We start from the raw sequence: 18,461 nt of genomic DNA, 5'->3' as shown, positions 1-18,461 counted from the left end.
TGTCTTGGTGTCTGTGCTCAGTGTGTGTGTGTGTGTGTGTGTGTGTGTATTCGAGGACAACGCTTAAATTAACTTCAGCATTTATTCACAAGCAAAAAGACCACAGTGTTCTCAAACTGTCTCTTGTACTGCATGGGTGCCTGCATCAAATGGTCAAACTCAGAAAAGCCAATGTGGGTTTATGAAAAACATCTACCAAGGAATAAGAACGTCCTTTCTTGTTGTTTTTTTTTTCTTTTTTACTCTTCTTTTTTTTTTTTTTTAGCATTGGCCCAGGAGCGTGGGATTTCAAATCTTTGTGCTGTAACATGGTTAGACGGAGACAGACACCTAAAGCGTTGGCACTCAGCTGGCCCAATGACAACAGCAACTCATGACAAAGAGGAGAGGTGTATGCAGCCGGGACTGTGGACCGTTGATCCTCCTCTTAGCGCCAACACAAGATGGAGCACCGAGCCTCCCTGGATCTTGTAGTCTGCTGCTGTCTTCTCATCATTCCTGAGGGGAAAAGGACACAGTGGTTTAGAGGAGAATATCTGATGACTAATCGGAACATATTTGCAACTACTACACAGCCAGTTCACAATGGAGGAGCTCACATCTGTTTTCCACTGTAGATGAGTCTCTGCTGCTGTGGGGGGATCCCTTCCTTCTCCTCTACCCTTTCTTTAATTCGCTCCACCTTGATGCACAGGACATATAGACACAAAAGACACAGCTTTGTCAGTTCAGGGTATTTAAGTTTGCATTGCTTTATCTTGTAAGGACAATTCAGTTAATGTGGTCACCTTGTCTGTGGGCTCAATGTCGATCTCTATTTCTTTTCCAGTGAGAGTCTGAAACAGAAAGTTATCATCACATCAGCATCAGCTTTGATTTCTGAAATGACACATTATCTGCAACAGAACTTTTCAGAGTTCAAAGATGTGTTTGTATGTGAATTCTAACTATGTTTATTGCCCCAAATGGATTGAATCAATTGTTTTTTGTTGATCGATTATTAGATTAAATGGATTTATTATTCCAGTCCGGCACTAACCCATCTTATAGTTTGTCCTCTAACATCACAAAACCTCCAGGGTCACAGATTCAGTTGTAACACCGGCCCATGAATCGGTTAACCTGCTTTGGTGTTTGCTTTTAAGTTAGCAAGCTACCAAACAACACGGCGACAACACGGCGACAAGTGTGACCCGAAGAGCAGCGCGTCGGTGGCCGACAGGCAGCTCCTCTGAACACTGGGTCAAACCCCGGGCGAAAATAAACCCGTTCAACACAGATTGAGATAAACTTAAGTTGGAATAAAAGAAGTACCGCCCTGAAATAAATGAGCGACCCGGTCAGTGATGTTAGCGGGATACTGAACAACAGCAGCGACGAACCGCCGGAGTGTAATCGTAGATAAAACAGTGGCCTTACCTTAACTTTGATCAGCATGTTGAATCAACAATATACCTCAAGTCGAAATGATACGAACTGTTTACTGATCAAAACACTTCATAAACTAGCGATTTACAACCTGCTTGTGTGTCTGCCTTTAGTTTACTTCCTGTGTAACACAGTAAACGCTCCGGACGTCACGGCTTCAATCCGCACGAGTAAAAACGTTCCGCTCTAATAAAACAGCCACAAACGGAACGGTAAGTAAAATATTAAGCTGTAAAGTAATGACTAATTATAGGTGTCAAGTAAAAGTAAAAGAGTAAAAAGTGCAATAATTGCCTCAGAAACGGTGTAAAGCAGAAATATACAGTAGCATAAAACTAAAACACCTCAAATATTTTAATAAATATACTTTACTAAAGAAATTACAACATCAAATACTATTGTGCTAAAACTGCATTTGAAAAAATTGACAAAATCAAAGCCACTAAGTGTAAATGTATATATCATAATGCACAAAAACACCCAAGTATAAGTAGAAACTCTGACCAAATACCATCCTCCCTTTACACAGGTGTTGATCATTTAGCTAATTAGGCAGGAAGTCTATAAAGTGTGGCACTTCCTCTGTGTTTTGAATCATTTAATCATGTTGATGCATCACTACCTTGGTGTGATAATCGTGGCTGTTTTTGTAACAACTGCCACTAATGCAGGTATTCTTCAGACATGCGTGTAGAAATTTGCCAACCTTATGTACAATTTTTAAGTATTTTCCTTTGCAGAAACTGACACCATAAGAGTTTGTTTGCAGATATCAACGTAGTCTGTGCAAAAGACTCAGTAAAAATCACATGGAGGATCAGTGCTGAGTTGGTGCCATATGCAGCTCGTCTCTTCCTGGGAAGCTGCATGCCATCTCAGCTGAAGGTCTTACCCACTGGTGAGGGGGAAGCACTGTTCAACTACAAGTTTGCTGACTGCAAGTTTAAAAAACTGGTAAAGTACCTGTGATTTTTATTTCTATATAGAATACCTTTCAGCCACTTGGGTACTTAGATGACCAGTTTTCCTTCTACAGATTAAAGGGAAACACATTTTCCATCACAATGAACTGACTTACAGGCCACAGGCAAAGCCAAAACCTGCCTCCTTTGTGTATCCCATCGAGTGCGTTTCCAAAAGGTAGAGTATTATTCTTCCATATTTCTGATTTTTAAATTCCAGTTTAAAGCTGAAATGTGTGATGAGGAATAACACCCTCCTGTTCCAGACCTGAGGTGTGGGTTCCTCCATTCCTGAACCCTGGATCAGGTGTGTCAGGTGGTCGTGGCGGGCTGCACTTCCACATGGCTCTCCTCAATGGTGAGTTCTCAAATTGGCAAATACAACAGGAAGCACATTCAAGGATGCCTTCTAAGCCCTTTTATTTTTACCTTTTTATAGAGGACTTAACAGGTATAGCCAAGACAAATGTCATCCCCCTGGGCTCTTTCATGCCACTGTGGGCAGCAGTGGAGCAGAAGTCCCATCAACCTTTGCTGCTGCTCATGGAGGAATGTGTGGCAGCCACAACACCAGAGCTGCAGCCTGGCAGCCAGGTTTACCCCATCATTAGCAATAAGGGGTAGGAGTCAGATGCTAATTGGTCTTGACAGTAATTGTCATGGAAGATAAATCATGTTGATCTAAGATTTTAAAATTTCTTCAGATGTCTTATGGAAAGCGTGAGGGGAAACTCCATGTTCCTTCCTCGATACCACTCGTCTGCCATCATCCTCTACCTGCAGTCCTTCAAGTACGGTCTCGGAGAGGAGGTGAGGGGGTAAATGGTTTATGGCTGATATCAGGGGACAGTTAAACGAAAACATACTGACTCCTTATGTCCTCCTCAGGTGTACATCCACTGTAAACTGGTTGCATGGGATCCGGAAGTTCTTGACGAGAGCAAGAAAGCCTGCCATTACGTCAAGGAAAATGGGAGGTAATTGTGGTTTAGTTGTGACATTTTGGAAAATTGTTCACTGCTCAAGAGTAAACTCATCTGTGTGGAAAGTATGACGGGTTATGTGCTGTACTTCTTGGTAACAAGTCACTGCACTCAGCTGCTGGTGGTAGTAGTTGGCTATTTTTTTTGTTTTCATCATTCCAGTATTAAAAACTGACTAAGGTTGCTTGTTTCTCAGCTGGGAACTACTCGATGACCCGTTTCAGAGCTCCCTCTGCAGCTGCTGTGACTCAACCTGCACGTCCCGCTCCAAAAGAGGAGCTGAATGGGGTATTGTCTTGTCAGCTTGAGTATTCTTTTAGTTTTTTAGTTTGTGCTCTTTCTTTTATGAAGTTTTTATTTTTGTCCCCTTCCCCCCTTTTGCAGAATCTCACAGCTGGAGTCATAATTCTGTGTTGGGACCCTTGATCATCACGGAGACGTCTGACACGAAGGCCCACAACAACAGCAGCAGCTGACTCTCTGGTGTAATGATTAAAACTACTACTACTGTTTTGCCGTGATGTGAAATTTGGGAAAACTGGACATGAGGATTAAAGCTCTCAACATTTTCTTCACAGGATGAACCCAGTCTAAACTGATGGAGACTCCATGACCCTGCACAACGGGAGGGCCAGCAGCAGATGACCTCAATCTCCTTCCTGACATAACAAGATGTCGGGACATCAGCTTTAATCTTGACTTTTATGATTTCAGATTTACTAGGACCTACTGCAGTAATTGCCAAAAAACCTTATAGATTCATCCTCTGATGTACAATAAAGCTGGTTTAAATTCCTGTTATGATTCTGCTCCATTTATTCATCTTTTTAGCAGCAACATACATTACCCTTTTTTTTAAATGCCATCAAAAACCAGCCAAGAGCACTTTTATACTGCTGCTGTTTATCACTTTAAGCTTTAAAGAGATTTGGCTTGAGCTTTTAAAGATCACTTCAGGCTGTGATTTTACTTTTCAAATGAGATACGTGTGAGTTGGTTATCCATAAAGTCAGCACACAACTCCAGGAAATAAAATACCATCCATAAAAAGCTAAAGTTGCATCTGTCAGCCTGAGGTGTAACCTTGTAACCTGCCACACTGCCGCAAGTTGTTGATGCTAAATGTCACAACTTGTAAACTCATAACTTGTCCCAGTTTATTATTAGTATTTACACTTTGTGAGGTTTTCAAGGCGACTGACTCACAACAGGCTTCAAACTTTTGGCTTTACACTTGAAGGACCTCCTGCATTATTTATCTCTGACGCTAGACGAAACATTTACGATCAGCGGCCTTCAGGTCCTCAGAGCCACCTGGTTGGCCGCAGAGGAGAGAAGATCTAGCCCCTAAATTCAAACGCAACCATTTTTTTTCTCACACTGAAAACTCACAGCTGTCATTTTTACCTCAGGCAGCAGCTCTGAGTCGGGGGACGAATCCTTGAGTTCTGAAATGACTGATTACTAACTGCAGCGTCACAGATCACGCTCGTGTCAGGATTTCAGACCACACACACAAGTGGTTCAGATCAGTGCTGAAAAAGTCAGGGGGATTGCCCCTGTGAACCCTGGCATTTATCAGCAGATACTGAGTCAGGGCAGGTTAATGATGAGAATTGTAGCTTGAGGTTTTTCTAAATGTATGGCCATATATGTAAATTGAGTGGAGACAAGCCTGAGTGCAAAAGGCAAGTTTTGTAAAAAGGATGTGAAAGTGAGATTTAAATCTTAGTTTTGTATATAGTTTGTAATTTTTCCACTGTGATACTTCTAACAAACGATTGACAAAACTAACCTGCAAGTGTGCTCATACACACTGTCGCTCTCTGCATGGATGTGCAAGCTCTCACACTATTAAGTAAATTTCCTTGTTTCCTGACGTTGACTTTGTATATCTGTGAAAATCTATTCCAATAAATTCACAATAAATCATAAACCTTACACTTATTCTTATGTATATGTGTAAAAAGTATCACTTCACATTGTATTTTCATGACCACAATAAAAAGTATAAATGATGGTAATCAAGTTGCACCATATCAAAATAAGATGTGTTGCAATTAGGCTGAAGGCCGCTGCACCTGAGATTGTTGACACACACCAGGTGAGAGACGTTAACTTGATTAACGTTAACTTGATTAACGTCTCCCAGGCAGCGCTGAAAAGCGATAAAAGCCCCAGTAGTGTTAGTCTCCAGTGTTCAGTCATGATGGCTTCCCTTTGGCAAGGTGCTCTGCTCTTGAGCCTGGTAGCTGCCATTTCAGTTTATGCAGGTATTGTTGCATCAAAAAGATTTTTTTTTAGTTTTTAACACTCTTTACTCAAACTGTTTGTTTAAAAATGTGACTATTTGTTTTTTCTGTGTTGCGTCCCTGACAGACATGAAGCTGGACTGTGGGACTGATTTTATGACGCTGGTGTGGACAGAGAGCAGATCCCGGGCTGATCCGTCACTCTTCCGTCTCGGTAACTGTTTCCCCACCAGCTTCACGGCAAGGCAGGCTGTTTTCAGTGTGGGCCTCGATGACTGTAACTTCAGGAGACTGGTGAGTAACATACTTTAGACCTGGGCATCGTAAGTAAATGATATTCTACAGCCTGGTGACATTTGTCTCCCTTGTAGGTCACAGGGCATCAGCTGATGTACACCAATGATCTGACCTACATTTCTTCTCCTGACTCTCATGTAGTCCCCTTCACTCACCAAGTCGCCTGTACATATGAGAGGTGTGTATTCATGCTACTTCCACACTGGGTGTGAAGTAAAAGTGATCAAACAGGTTCATGTGATTAATGGCAGTAGTTTCTGTACTCGATCTGTTTTGTCTTGTGTAGGCCAAAAGACTGGTACCCGCTCAGCTATGATCCTGTGTTTAATACATATGGTCAGGCAGATCTGGTGTTCCACATTGGGCTTATGAATGGTAGGTGTCAGCACACGGTACATAGGCTCAATGGAAAATGGCAGAATCGGCACCTTGACTACAGTAAATCAATCTATCTGTTGCTCTAGATGACTTCTCGGGTCCTGCTGAATCTACTAGTTTTCCTCTGGGCTCCTTTATCCCAATCATGGCCAGTGTGGAGGAGAAGACCCATCAGCCCTTGCTGCTGCTTCTTGAGGAATGTGTAGCTGCTGCCACGCCAGAGCTGCAGCCTGAAAGCAATTTATACCCAATAATCACAAATAAAGGGTATCCTTGTTATGATGAAAATATGAGCACTAGCCTTTTTTTGGAAGAAATGCTTAACCTTTAAAAACTTCTTTGTTCATGTTTAACCACACAGATGTCTTGTGGACAGCCAGACATCCCGCTCAAAATTTGAACCACGGCAAAAATCATCTGAGATCCACCTTTCCCTTCAGGCCTTTAGGTTTGAACTTGGAAAAGAGGTAAACCTTCTTCACTGTATTAATGGCACATGTTCTTTCAGATAAAAGACTTAATCTGTTAATACTGGAACAAAACTTTTTAATGCCTTGCAACGCCACTTAACAGGTGTTTATCCACTGCAAACTTGTGGCTTGGGATCCTGTTGGTCTTGACAACACAAAGAAGGCCTGTCACTATGTCCAAGGTCATGGGTAAAAACGCCTGTTATGTTTTATTGTCTAATTGTAACCGGTACTAAAACTATTCCACCTTGAGTCAAATCAAGAACTAATCACTGACTCTTATCTCAATCAGCTGGGAGCTTCTGGACAACCCTTCATATGCCAATCTATGTGACTGCTGTGATTCAAGCTGCAAGTCCAGGAGGATGAGGAGTGTCGCATCAGGTATGTGTCTGGGCAATGTCTGGACTGAACTGGTCTCATTGTATTTGGTGTAATACTGCTTGTTTTACAGGGAAGCTTGGAGTAGCACAAAAAGCAGTCCTTGGGCCACTTACCATCACTGATGTGAATTCCTGAAGCATCCAAGTGAGAAACAACTTAATTTTACTTTACAATACACTATTTATTTTGCTTCAGAACGACCTTCAAACTTTTTTCTTTTCCTTCAGAAATGGATCCATCTTATGGACTGGCTCCTTCAATATGAATTGGGTTTTTATTCTTGCTTTGTGCCTGGTTGTCTCTTTGCATTTCAGATCTGTGGCCATTAAAGATTTATCAAAACCACTTAACTTGAACAAAGCTCAAATCATTTGGTCTGTCTTTAAATGTCCTTTTTTTGAATAACCTTGATGGCAGCTTGAATTTTATTCCTGGGTAAAACTGAAAATGTGTGTGTGCGCACACACAAGGCCATTTGAAATGTTGACCAGTTTTCCTGTCCCATTTGAAGTCTAGCAAAAAATGTGACTCGGTATTATTCAAACATTTGTGCTGTAAAACTATGAAGCTCAGTAATGGTATCAGACGAGCACTGCCAGGGGGAAATATGAACATAATACTATATTGTACTCTAACTTCCAAAATGGCATTGACTCATTTGTGTTCTGCAAGTTGTTCCAAACATCTTGCATAGGAACCTTATTTACATCAGCTATGGGTGAAACAAATGTCTTGTAAGCAAATCTGAAATTGCAATGAAACTTTTGGTAAAGTGGCACCTTCATGCTGTCTCTTCCCAGGCTAATCTTGGTGTAAATCTTTTGGTTTAAAAGAAACCTGCACTGACTAGATGCTGCATCAGGTTCTACGCATATACTCACACTTTGAACTGCCATCTGATCCTGAATCCACTCGATTGGCCACACAAACATGTTGACACTAGTGGTTGACAGATTAAGTTGGCAAATATTAATGATTAAGCTATAAAGCTAAAATATCCAGAATTTCACATCAAAGTGCAGGTCATGACCTGATGTGGTGCAACAGGTGTCCTACATTGTGAGTTTTTTAGATGACTATAAGTAAAACTACAAGCAGCAAAAAAAACTCTGGTCTAAAGAGATCAAGGTTTTAAATATCATCTGTACTGAAATTATACATGTTTTCCCCAGATCCATTATTTCCAGGAAGTTTCCAGAGCTACAAATTAGTTTTCTAAGCATTAAAGAAACACTGATTCATACATGTCCATATTAGTCATAAAATACAACGTTTTGATCTGTCACTGTTAAAACCCGTGATGTAATCTGGGCTTATCTTTGGCGCGTTAAAACGTCATCACGGAAAACGGACGGGATTAGTCATTTGCGACTGAAATATTTAAAACTTCAACAACTTCTGAGCAGTCACAGGTAATGAAACAAAAACAAGACAGCAGATATTTCCCAGCCATCATGTTAAAGTTTTGAATGTTTTTGTTACCTTCCGGTTGTCAGTTTCCAGCCAAAGTTAGCTAGCTAACTAGCAAGCAATCAAACTGCAGCTAATAGTTGTTGTCATAGCAACCGCTGTACAGTGTGTATGTAGTTATTTAGAATCCGCAGACGGGTACACTACATGGCCAAAAGTATGCGGACACTCAAACATATCGAATAGTGAGTATTGAACACATTCAACAGCGGCGGGGTGTTATCCATTTTGAGCTAAATCAACTAGCCTAAGTTTTACAGCAGGTGCGATCATTGTCATGATTGGTGCAAATAGTCACGTGACATGTATTTAGACGAAAAACAAGTACATGGGTACAATATTAACAAATATTTAGTTGTCCTTAGCCATGAGTAGAACGATAATTTCGTAAATTACATGTGTTTATGGTGTTAATTGTGACATGAAATGTGAGTATTTGTGACATTAGGAATGTAATGAGAGCTGATCAGGCTGCACCTGCAGTGGTGGCAGCAGGTTGGGATTACAATAGGAGATTCAGAATCATTACACCACTATAGGATCAGTCAAAGCTTTATGCTGTGGGGGAAAAAAAGTCTGTATCCTGCTGTGATAGTGGCAAGTCTTCTGGGAAGATATTCCACAAGATTTTGGAACCTGGCGGGAGGTTTTTGCTCCCATAACAGCAAGTGTTCCAGCTCTGGGAAAACAATTTCTTTATGAACCTGGCTTTGTGCACAGGGGCATTATGTTGAAAAAGGAAAGGGCCTTCCCCAAACTATTACAACAAAGTCTGAAACACACATTATCCAAAACCATGAAATGTAGCCCAAGCACCAAAAATACACAAAAGTGTAATATGTTAACAGGGGTGTCCGCATACTCATGTTTATATTCAGTAGTTTAATATTTAATGTTACAATCACATTTCTGTATAGTGAACTTTTGTTTTTTTGCAGACGAGGAAACACAGGACTTAAAATGGACTGGTTCCATTGTAACCAGTGCTTCAAAAGGAGTGGGGCGATGTTTGCTATATCCAGCTGTGGCCACATCTGCTGTGAACCATGCATTAAATCTAGTAAGAGTGTTATCTTCTATCTGTTCTGGCTGCTAAGTTAATTTTATCCCACTTTTTTTCTGTAATTATCTAAAATCATCTCTCAAATCTGACACAGTGTGACAGAAAATTTTGCTTCTTGTCTTTTCTCTCAGAGCAGTGCAGCGTATGTGGGGCCAGCTGCAGTTATCTGCCCATCACTGATCAGGTTGGTGAGTTTGACATATTCACTGCAGGTTTCTGTCTGATGCCATCAACAGAGGATTACTTTATTTCACACAGCCAACATATTATATATGCACATAATTCTATTTTAGATGAAGCCACAGGAAAAGGTGTTTTTCAAGGACCCTGTGAAGCTCATCCAGTCACGGCTGGAGCACATATCACAGGTCTGTCTCCTCTGTGCAGTGGGCCCCCCAAGCTCCATCACATCAGTCCTTTTTAATTGCTATACCAGGATTTTAAATGTCAGAGCAGTCAGTGAGTCATTCAGCATGAGACTGAAAGATTAAAAGCTTCACTTAAGCATCGCTATGCTATAAGATCATTTGGGAATCGCTGACCTATTATCCGCTAGCCAAAGTTGATTTACACAGTCTTTTATTTTCACTGCGAGAATCTTTAATAGTGGGATCTTAATGCTCCTCAGGTTGCGCTTTTTCAGCGGACACAGATGGAGAGAGTCTCAGTGCACTTCAAGCACAAGTCTGTTGAAATGGAAGGGCGTCTGAAGGAAGTCACTGAGCAAGGCTACAGGTGATTTCAATATCTATTATTGTTCCTTCGCAGCTGTGCAAGTGAAACCTTGATTGCAACGCTGTTCTCCTCATGTCTGTTATCAAAAGGCAACTCTCCGAGCTGAAGAGAGAGAATGCCGTCTTAAAGAAGCAACTTTCAGAGCTGGAAAGAGAGACTGCTGAACTTAAAAAGCCACTTTCTCAGAGGAGGGTAAATGTTCCAAAATTCTATTAAGAAAATTTCACTTTTCTTAAAACGTCCATCTCAAGTTGGTTCATCAGATGTCTAATTCATCCTGTACTTTTTCTACTTGCCTCAGGTTTCTCCAGGACAGTTTCAAATAAATGGGTAAAAAAAATTACCCCCGAACTATTGTTTGAAACACCTATCAGCATTTAAGTTATTACAATGATTGAATATACATTTTTTTCTTATATATAGTGCTCAAAGGATGTCACTTCCTGTCGCTGTCACCTCCCCAGGTAAACCCAGATGTAATTTGAATTGTTTGTTTTTAATGTCCGTCAATTTAATATTTTTTGATTCAAGTTGAAGATGTTTACATGTATGTTTTCTTTTACCAGTTACCCCTCGTTTAAGAACTATCAGGTTTGCATTTCATTCTGTATTTGCGACATCATCACATATCTACACAGAAAAGACTTATATAACATCTTCTGCTCAAACATTTTGTCTCTTTCTCAGTCAATTTGGTACAGCAGAGTCCCAGGGGTGGGCCAGAGACAGAGGTCCCAGTCTCTCCTCCCTCACAGTAAGTCTCCCAGTTACATTGTCTTCAGGTATTACTTCCTTACCTAAATTAATGTTATGGTTTAAAAACAGTGAAAATAAAGATGTAAATTAATAATTTAATTCCTATGCAACCTTTGAAGTTCCTTATTGACATAATAATTGCAGTTTAAAAAAAAATCCTAACCCAAGATCCACTTCGTGGCTTTTGTCAGACCTTTCAACCACATCTGATTGTTTGGTTATTATGAAGATACCATGTCCATGACAACTGAAGAGTCAGAGTGAACTTCATCCTCTGATGAAGACAGTGAAGTGAGGTTGAAAGTTTCAGGAAAAAGCTAACAAGTGGATCTTGATTTGAGATTTCCTTTGTCAAATTACTTTTTCCAAGGTCAGCAATGTATCACACTCTACAGTAATTATACATTCATAGATAAGATCCTTGTTAGTACTCTTTATATATTTATATATATATTAGTACTTACTATATATATAATTCTATATAAACATTATGCAGAATTTCACAAATGTAATGATTTGGTTTTAACTTTTGTTGTAAAAAATCAAGAAAACACTTTGCCCTCTTTCTGTTTTTGCCAGACTCCTGGATCAGCCTCTGTTTCCAGCCATAGTTCTCTTTATGAACACGGACGCAGTAAGTGTGGTTGCGCACACACTTTCGTTTCTCTGGCATAGCTTCTGTTATTGAACTGGGTAGACTTTGCTTGATCGGATTTGAAACTGAATGCACTCCGTCCTGAATCAAAATCCCCCTTTTTTTCCCCACTGTTTTAATAAGGAACACCCACATCCTTCAGCACCTCTGCAAGGTAGGAAATGCTTTCCAAATAACTTCTGCCATGAAACAGAGGATCACATTTCTAAATGGTCTTGATGCGACACTCGTAATTGCTGAGTAAGTACATTTCTGTCGTCCTCAGAACTCAGCATCAGACTCCTGGTTTCCAGTTCCAGTTTATGAGTGGATTGTCAATACAGTCTCCCAGGCAATAATGAAACGGCACTGTGCCAGTGACAGTCTTTAGCTTTTGTGCTTGTTAGGACTGTCACGTCTTGTTCAGAGATACAAATTTGTTTTCACCTAGAAACAGTTGGCACAAGTCATTAAATATCTTGGATACTAAGGAATATAGATATTTTATAATTATTAAGCTAACATGAACATTGTACCGATGTTACCATATTGATCTTCTGTTAAGGAATTAAACTGTGGCAACAAATTTTAGAGACATTTCTTCAGATTAATTTCAGCCACTCACTTTCTTTTTTTTTGCTCACAACACAGAATTTACATTGATAGTTTGATCAGTCATACTCAGCTGGATTCACTACAGCACACAAAAAACCATCGCTGTCACACATGATTATAAAGGCAAATCCTTTACTGGTTTCCAGTGACACAATTGTCATATGAGATTTTTTTTTTTCAAACTGTGAAAAAATACATTGAATACCACCTGCAAAGGTGGAAACCAAGTGTTACGGACATTGCCCCACAGTATGACACTTGCCTTAACCTTTCATGACTAATAAGATGACAAAACACAGTGATGCATACTGCTTTGTCAACATTCTGGTCAACTAACCTCTGTCCAGACATTTCTAAGGAACTAAACTCTTGACTCCATTTAAAGTCGATCCCCTGTAGATCGACTAAGTACGGCTCTTCAGTGTGGAGTTTTTTTCTTCTTGCAGCACACAGCAATGTATACATGACCGGAGAACTCAAATGTATAATGTTGGTACTATCATTCATAATCTGAGTTGACAGAAAGAGTGGTAATTTTTGTTTGGATTCAAACCCTTTGCTACTTATACAGTAGATGGACCCCCATCAGTTATGTACTTTGTCTATCTTTTAAACCATCAAATCACAGCCTACACCTATTAAGACAAAAGAGAGAAAACTACTGACTGAATCAATGAGTGCAAATCAAAATTGAAATAGGCAATTCTGATATCTGTATTATATCAATGTGATTGCTGCTTTCTTAATACTGTTAACCTTTACTATTAAAAGGTGCAGTTAAATGCAAATGACAAACAAAGTATTCAAATAGTAAAACAGAGAACTAGGAATGTTTCAGAAATATGCCGGAGACATTAATAAAATTAGATGGAACTATTTTATGTTTTCAAAAGACATGATGATTAAAAGGTTTCATTGTTCAGGGATCAAGAATGACACTGTTTAGTTAGGAATTCATCTTTTGAGAAAGAATTGGATTTAATGAACATAATGGCAGCAGGCTCTAAAACCAAAGTGCAAGATGTCATTTTAAAGTGTACATGTCCAGTGTGCTTTTCATGATAAGGAATTATTGGCTGTAAAGGAATGATGACACACAGTGATCAGTCAACAAATTCAACGTAGACATTTTCTGGAGCAGTTACTCATCTGCTATAGTAAGGTACCAAAAGTACAACCAGTTTAAATTATACTGCTACAATAGCATACTAGAAAAATCTGTAGTAGTGATATCTAAACAAAAATAATAAGCTCAAAAAAATAACGCAAACCAGTGTACAAGTTACTGTCCTATTTACAGCAACACAGGCAGCACAAGTATAATTCAAGTCCAAATATATTAGGATAAGCAAGAAATGCAGCATATATAAAAAACGCAAACCTGATTTGGGGCTTGTACTGGGAAGACTGGATGTTTCAAACCTGCCTCAATTAAAGCAATTTAAACCAAAGTAATAACTATGCTTGTTGGTGCAAAGGATGTGAGGAGCACTCCACCTACTTTGATAAAACGTTCTGAAGTCTGGTTCCAGTGTCTCAATCAGTAATGATAGGCTCTTGGTCAGTTTCCACAACATCCTGAGATGCAAACCAATCTCGCACTTGCTGGTAGCTCATTCTTGATTTCTTGCATAGAGAGTCAAGGTCTTTTTCATGTAGTGAGCCTGTTGAAAGGTAATATGCTATCAATGGCTGAGTATCAGGGGGATCTGCACTTGTTCCATTTGCTTGAGATTTTCGTTTACGGCTACCGCCAACTCGGGTAGATGTCCCAGAGCCACTTCCATTAGTTAAACCACTGCCACTTTGCTGGGCAGCAAGTTCTGCCAAGAACTGGTCACGGACCCCCTTCACCCAGCGTAGCTGACCATTTTTGACAGCATACCGCGTGTCACCAAACCACTGAATAACATCTGCCCGGGGTAAACCTGTAAGCTTAACAAGTTCAGTGTAATCGTCACTCTTGGGCCACTGGCAGCGCAAGAAGTGCTGCTTTAACACATCCAGCTGCTCCTTGGTCTTTCTTGGTCGCCCAGCAGGAGTGAGAGCAGGGGACGTGGATGCAGATGAAGGAGCCCCTGAGACGCGCACGGGTGTTTGTGAAGGACTGGCTTTGGCTGGGTGGGCTGACTTCTTTGATGTGTTGTTGCTGTTTGAAGGCGGTTTAGTGGGCGAGGTGGTCAGTGGTGGGCTGCCAGAGGTGGAAGAGAAGGGGGAGGATTTTAATACACCTGATGGTTCCTGTGGAACATCTGGCTCAATCTTGCAGGTCTTGGTCAATTGTAAGGGTTGTTCTTCACTTTGTTCCTCGTCTTTAAAACTGTCGCCATCACCAGAAAGTTCCTCCATAGCATCACACTCTTCTGTTTCAAGAACCCTTTCCCCAAAGGCTTCCAGGGTGTTTGACAAAAAGGTCTGAAAGAAATGTGAATTTTTAGTCCCGTTGCTACGTGCTGCCTCACTGCCCTTCACACTATTAGGATGACGAGTCTTTTGAGTAATAAGTGGAAGAGGTTGAGTTTGTTGATCATGTTTACCCCCCACAGCAGGGTGTTTAGAATAGCTCTGGGCTGCTGCCAGGCTTCCTCGGCCAACCCTAAGCTGGTAACGGCTGTCACTGAACCATTTACGAATGTCATTGCGGGTCAGCCCAGTTTCTTCCTGCAAACGTCTGAGCTCTGCCTCTGCGGGCCAGTTCTCTCTCAGGAAGCTCTTTCGAAGAGCAGCGAGCTGAGCTTTAGACTTTTTGTAGCGCCCATGACGGTGCTGCCGCGAAGATGACTCTGAAAGGTCAAGGGAGACATCGGTTGCTGTACTTGCTGGCGTGTCTGCTGGTGGGCGGTAGAAGTATGAATCCTGAGGAGGTGGAAGGGTGGAACTGAAACATGGGACAGAGGGTTTGGCTGGTTTATAGGAATCTGGTGACTCACACTTTGGTTTCACTTTCTGGGGGGTGATGCTGGTGAGAGCACCCTCTACTTCATCGCTACCTTTTTCCTCAATTGCCAGTTCCTCACAAATTTCGCTTTTGTCGTTTGTTTTGCCATCCTCGTTTGTTTCAGTAGAGTCAACATAAAGCTCAGGTACTGCTAGCTTCCGCCGTGTCTCCTCTATCTCCTCTGAAGACCAGCTGATCCCATATTTAATTCTCTGCACCATAAACCACACCTTAACTTTGTCCAGCGGCAAGGAACATAGCCGGGCCAGGGTGTTAACCTCACGGGATGATGGGTACGGAAATAAGTTAAAGGCTTGGACCAGCTCTGGGATTGTGTCAAGTTCACGGGTCTGATCAGACTGTGTCCATACTAGTTTCAGTCCCTCTGACACCAGAGGCAGACAAACAACAGAGTTGTGGTTAGTGGTGAAACTAGCCACACCGCTTGCGTTGCTCTCTGCTGAGCTGGCAGAGTGGCGCAAATCCTTGGAGGGCCGTTTAGCTTCAAGCTTTCCTTCACATTCTGTCTTTGTTGCTTTTCCTTCGAAAGACCCCTTCATGCCCACAAATAGTCCGTTTCTGCCATTATGTTCACTGTAGGTTGCCATCTGGGATGTCAAGGCCTTTCACCTAGAAAAAGAGACACAAATGCCAAGTTAGTTGTTGGCACGTTTTTCTTGTCACGACTGCCTCACAGATAAGATAACTGTAGGAAGAAAGAACATTTCTTCTGAAGAGCACAGCCGGGAGTACAGGCTATGAAGTTTTAAGAAGTTTCTGTTCTCATTCACTCTCAAAGTCAATTATCTGACAGCTGTTTCCCCTTCCCCCCCTTACTTTGCACTCTTATTCTGAACTACCAGTGAAACTAGTCGTATACTCTCGGTCCAGACTGGGTTCCCCTCCCCCAAAGTGTGGTGACTGACTTTTGTTTTGTGTGAGTGGGGGGATCGGCCACAAAGGGTGGGGGCGTGTGGAATGGGCATCTACGAAAAATCCATCACCGTCTATTTCTCACCCCTTTCCCAGTCGGGCTTTGTTCCACTTCCAAGTACTCAGTCCTGAAAGATAAGTGTAGCCTCCTCACAAAGGCAGATCCCACAACAGAAACCTGTAAGAGAAAATGAGCTGCGTTAGTCATACTCAAGTCTGAGTCTAGACACGCTTCACACTTAGCGTTGAACATCAGATATTTCTTAAGAAAAGTGATTTGAAAAAGTAAACACATTTTTTTTTTTCTTCCTAAGCAACAGGTGTTGAGCCAGCACTTCAACACAACAATGGATACTCAGTTTAGCAGCTAGGAGGCTAAATACAAGGAATTATTATGATTCAGATTTACTTCTTGACCAGTATGGGCATCTTTATCAATACAGTCTTTACCTAATTATATGTTTACAACTACTGACCGAGCAGTGCCTTTAGAAATAAGTACATCCTCTCCACTTTGGAGGAGTTGTTGTTAATTTGGAGTAGCAGAGGAAATGTTGCGCATTTAGTTAGCAGGTTACGCCATGGCCGACGATTTAGGTCGCTTGAGCCACGCAAGAAATTTTCAAGTGTACCAAAAAAAACATAGCTAACAATCATGAGATCACTGTATTAGTCAGTCGTGACACGCTGGAAGCCGTGGGGATGAGCTCGTGTGGTGGCTGCCCCCAGTTTGTTTTTGTTTTTTTTTTTTATATTTGATCTTAATTCGCCCCGCGAGAGTTTACACATCGTGTCTTTTGTTTTAGAGTAACAAAGCTGTAAAAGTTGCTCACTGGGCCAGAGAGCAGTAGCGGTCCAGTGTCTCCCCCTTTATGGCGTACTAACTAAAAACGCTTCACACTGCACAGGCGCACTTCGCCATCAGACACGCTTCAGTGAAACATAAAAATAAACTTACCGAAAACGCCAAAACAACCCTTTCTCCCCGAAGTCCGTTTGGGCGAAGAGAAAACAAAGGAAACCCGGAGTTTCCCTTCTGCTACTTTGCTTTTTTTACAGCCGAAGTTTAGAGGAAGAGCAGGGAAACAATACCGTCTGTCTGCCTGTTTGACCCTTGTCTTATTTATCAAGCACCTCGACGATTTACGGGCGGAATACAAAGATGCGACGCGACCAAGTTTGTCGCCTTTCGTGTGAGTTCAGTCGTCGGCCGGTTCTTTGCCGCGGAGGACGCGGATCTCTCAAATCCGTGAGGTTCGGGTCTGAACTGGAGTCGCCGTTACTTCGTCCTCCTCGGTCTGTCCGTTGTTGCTTTTGTTCTTTAACTGAGAAGTGTTTCCCCCTGTCCGGCCAGATCGAGGCGAGGCGGAGCTGAGGACCAGGAAGCCCAGAAGGCCCAACGACTCTCCCACAGTGACGGTGGGTGGGTGTGCCAGTCTGGGAGAGCAGACCATGGATTGGAGGGAGGAGGCGCTTGTATAATAAATCCGTGGCAGTAGGCTAAACATTTTCACGTCAACCACCCACCAATACCCCCCCCACCACCACCACCCTCCTCTTCATATCATGGCCACAAACATCTGACACGGTTTTCGACGAGAATCATTATCTTGTTAAATTCAAAACACAAAAGTCACCCGGCTTCAATTAATAAGTTTTCTAATGTTTATGCTGGAACCCCTTTTTCAAGACCCCCAGAGGTCCTTGAATCTTCTGAGTTATAACCCCACAGCCATTGCTACCACTGAGCATATTTTTCCTACTACAAATACTACTAATGCATACTACTACAAATGCAGAGTCCGGTGTTAATATATCTTAGTAATAAGCAAAGAAGACGGTTTCCACTAGAATCGCATTGCTAGCAGTCTGGAGTGGGCTTCAAACAGCATGCAGACTTTAATGTTCAGAAATGAAACCAAAAGAAAGAAAATAAAATTCCAACACTAAATTAAAAATTTAAGCTAAATAAATGAATAAATAAAATATGAAAAATCCAAATAAAAAGAATTTTAAATTCCTCAATATCTCTAAAACTCTGGCTAAGGCCCTTTATCAATTCCCTAAGTATCACCAAAAAAAGATTCAGAAAAACTTAGATGTACTGTTATACAAAAGCCCCCACAAGAAATAGTTCAGTGTCTTTTCTTTGGGTATATCCTT

At 41.3% G+C, this 18,461-nt stretch overlaps 5 protein-coding genes across 6 annotated transcripts; 3 read left to right on the top strand and 2 right to left on the bottom strand.

Moving 5' to 3' along the window:
- Positions 1-68: 68 nt before the first annotated feature.
- nedd8l (NEDD8 ubiquitin like modifier, like) lies at positions 69-1,578 on the bottom strand. The gene is made up of 4 exons (XM_056391828.1): positions 1,420-1,578; positions 789-836; positions 600-682; positions 69-498 (listed from the first exon to the last, which is right to left on the bottom strand). Exons 1-4 carry the CDS (start codon positions 1,435-1,437, stop codon positions 372-374), a joined length of 276 nt encoding a protein of 91 aa, XP_056247803.1. The 5' UTR covers positions 1,438-1,578; the 3' UTR covers positions 69-371.
- A 375-nt stretch (positions 1,579-1,953) lies between these two features.
- Positions 1,954-4,169, top strand: zp3f.2 (zona pellucida glycoprotein 3f, tandem duplicate 2). The gene is made up of 10 exons (XM_056391827.1): positions 1,954-2,099; positions 2,198-2,382; positions 2,465-2,568; positions 2,657-2,748; positions 2,830-3,010; positions 3,095-3,200; positions 3,279-3,367; positions 3,570-3,661; positions 3,758-3,856; positions 3,952-4,169. Exons 1-9 carry the CDS (start codon positions 2,033-2,035, stop codon positions 3,847-3,849), a joined length of 1,008 nt encoding a protein of 335 aa, XP_056247802.1. The 5' UTR covers positions 1,954-2,032; the 3' UTR covers positions 3,850-3,856; positions 3,952-4,169.
- Positions 4,170-5,490: 1,321 nt separating this feature from the next.
- On the top strand, positions 5,491-7,499 carry LOC130179168 (zona pellucida sperm-binding protein 3-like). Its single transcript, XM_056391969.1, has 10 exons — positions 5,491-5,646; positions 5,753-5,919; positions 5,997-6,100; positions 6,209-6,297; positions 6,387-6,567; positions 6,662-6,767; positions 6,874-6,959; positions 7,063-7,154; positions 7,225-7,298; positions 7,382-7,499. The coding sequence occupies exons 1-9, from the start codon at positions 5,580-5,582 to the stop codon at positions 7,287-7,289; spliced, it is 957 nt and encodes a 318-aa protein (XP_056247944.1). The 5' UTR covers positions 5,491-5,579; the 3' UTR covers positions 7,290-7,298; positions 7,382-7,499.
- Positions 7,500-9,485: 1,986 nt separating this feature from the next.
- On the top strand, positions 9,486-13,228 carry LOC130178784 (RING finger protein 212B-like). The gene is made up of 12 exons (XM_056391265.1): positions 9,486-9,684; positions 9,819-9,871; positions 9,981-10,055; positions 10,316-10,422; positions 10,512-10,614; positions 10,724-10,752; positions 10,846-10,886; positions 10,989-11,013; positions 11,110-11,176; positions 11,758-11,812; positions 11,957-11,987; positions 12,099-13,228. Exons 1-12 carry the CDS (start codon positions 9,489-9,491, stop codon positions 12,169-12,171), a joined length of 855 nt encoding a protein of 284 aa, XP_056247240.1. The 5' UTR covers positions 9,486-9,488; the 3' UTR covers positions 12,172-13,228.
- Positions 13,229-13,380: 152 nt separating this feature from the next.
- On the bottom strand, positions 13,381-17,714 carry homeza (homeobox and leucine zipper encoding a). Of its 2 annotated transcripts, none has more exons than XM_056391262.1 (3): positions 17,257-17,714; positions 16,292-16,476; positions 13,381-15,995 (listed from the first exon to the last, which is right to left on the bottom strand). In XM_056391262.1, exon 3 carries the CDS (start codon positions 15,971-15,973, stop codon positions 13,964-13,966), a length of 2,010 nt encoding a protein of 669 aa, XP_056247237.1. In that variant the 5' UTR covers positions 15,974-15,995; positions 16,292-16,476; positions 17,257-17,714; the 3' UTR covers positions 13,381-13,963. The 2 variants fall into 2 exon arrangements, with proteins under 2 accessions (XP_056247237.1, XP_056247236.1); XM_056391261.1 differs by having other exon boundaries at positions 16,384-16,476; positions 17,257-17,713.
- Positions 17,715-18,461: the final 747 nt, after the last annotated feature.

This window comes from Seriola aureovittata, chromosome 12 (assembly GCF_021018895.1).
Source record: "Seriola aureovittata isolate HTS-2021-v1 ecotype China chromosome 12, ASM2101889v1, whole genome shotgun sequence".
NCBI classification, from domain to species: Eukaryota; Metazoa; Chordata; class Actinopteri; order Carangiformes; family Carangidae; genus Seriola; species Seriola aureovittata.
Note: the sequence above shows the minus strand (reverse complement) of the source record. Positions and strands in the feature narration are given on the sequence as shown.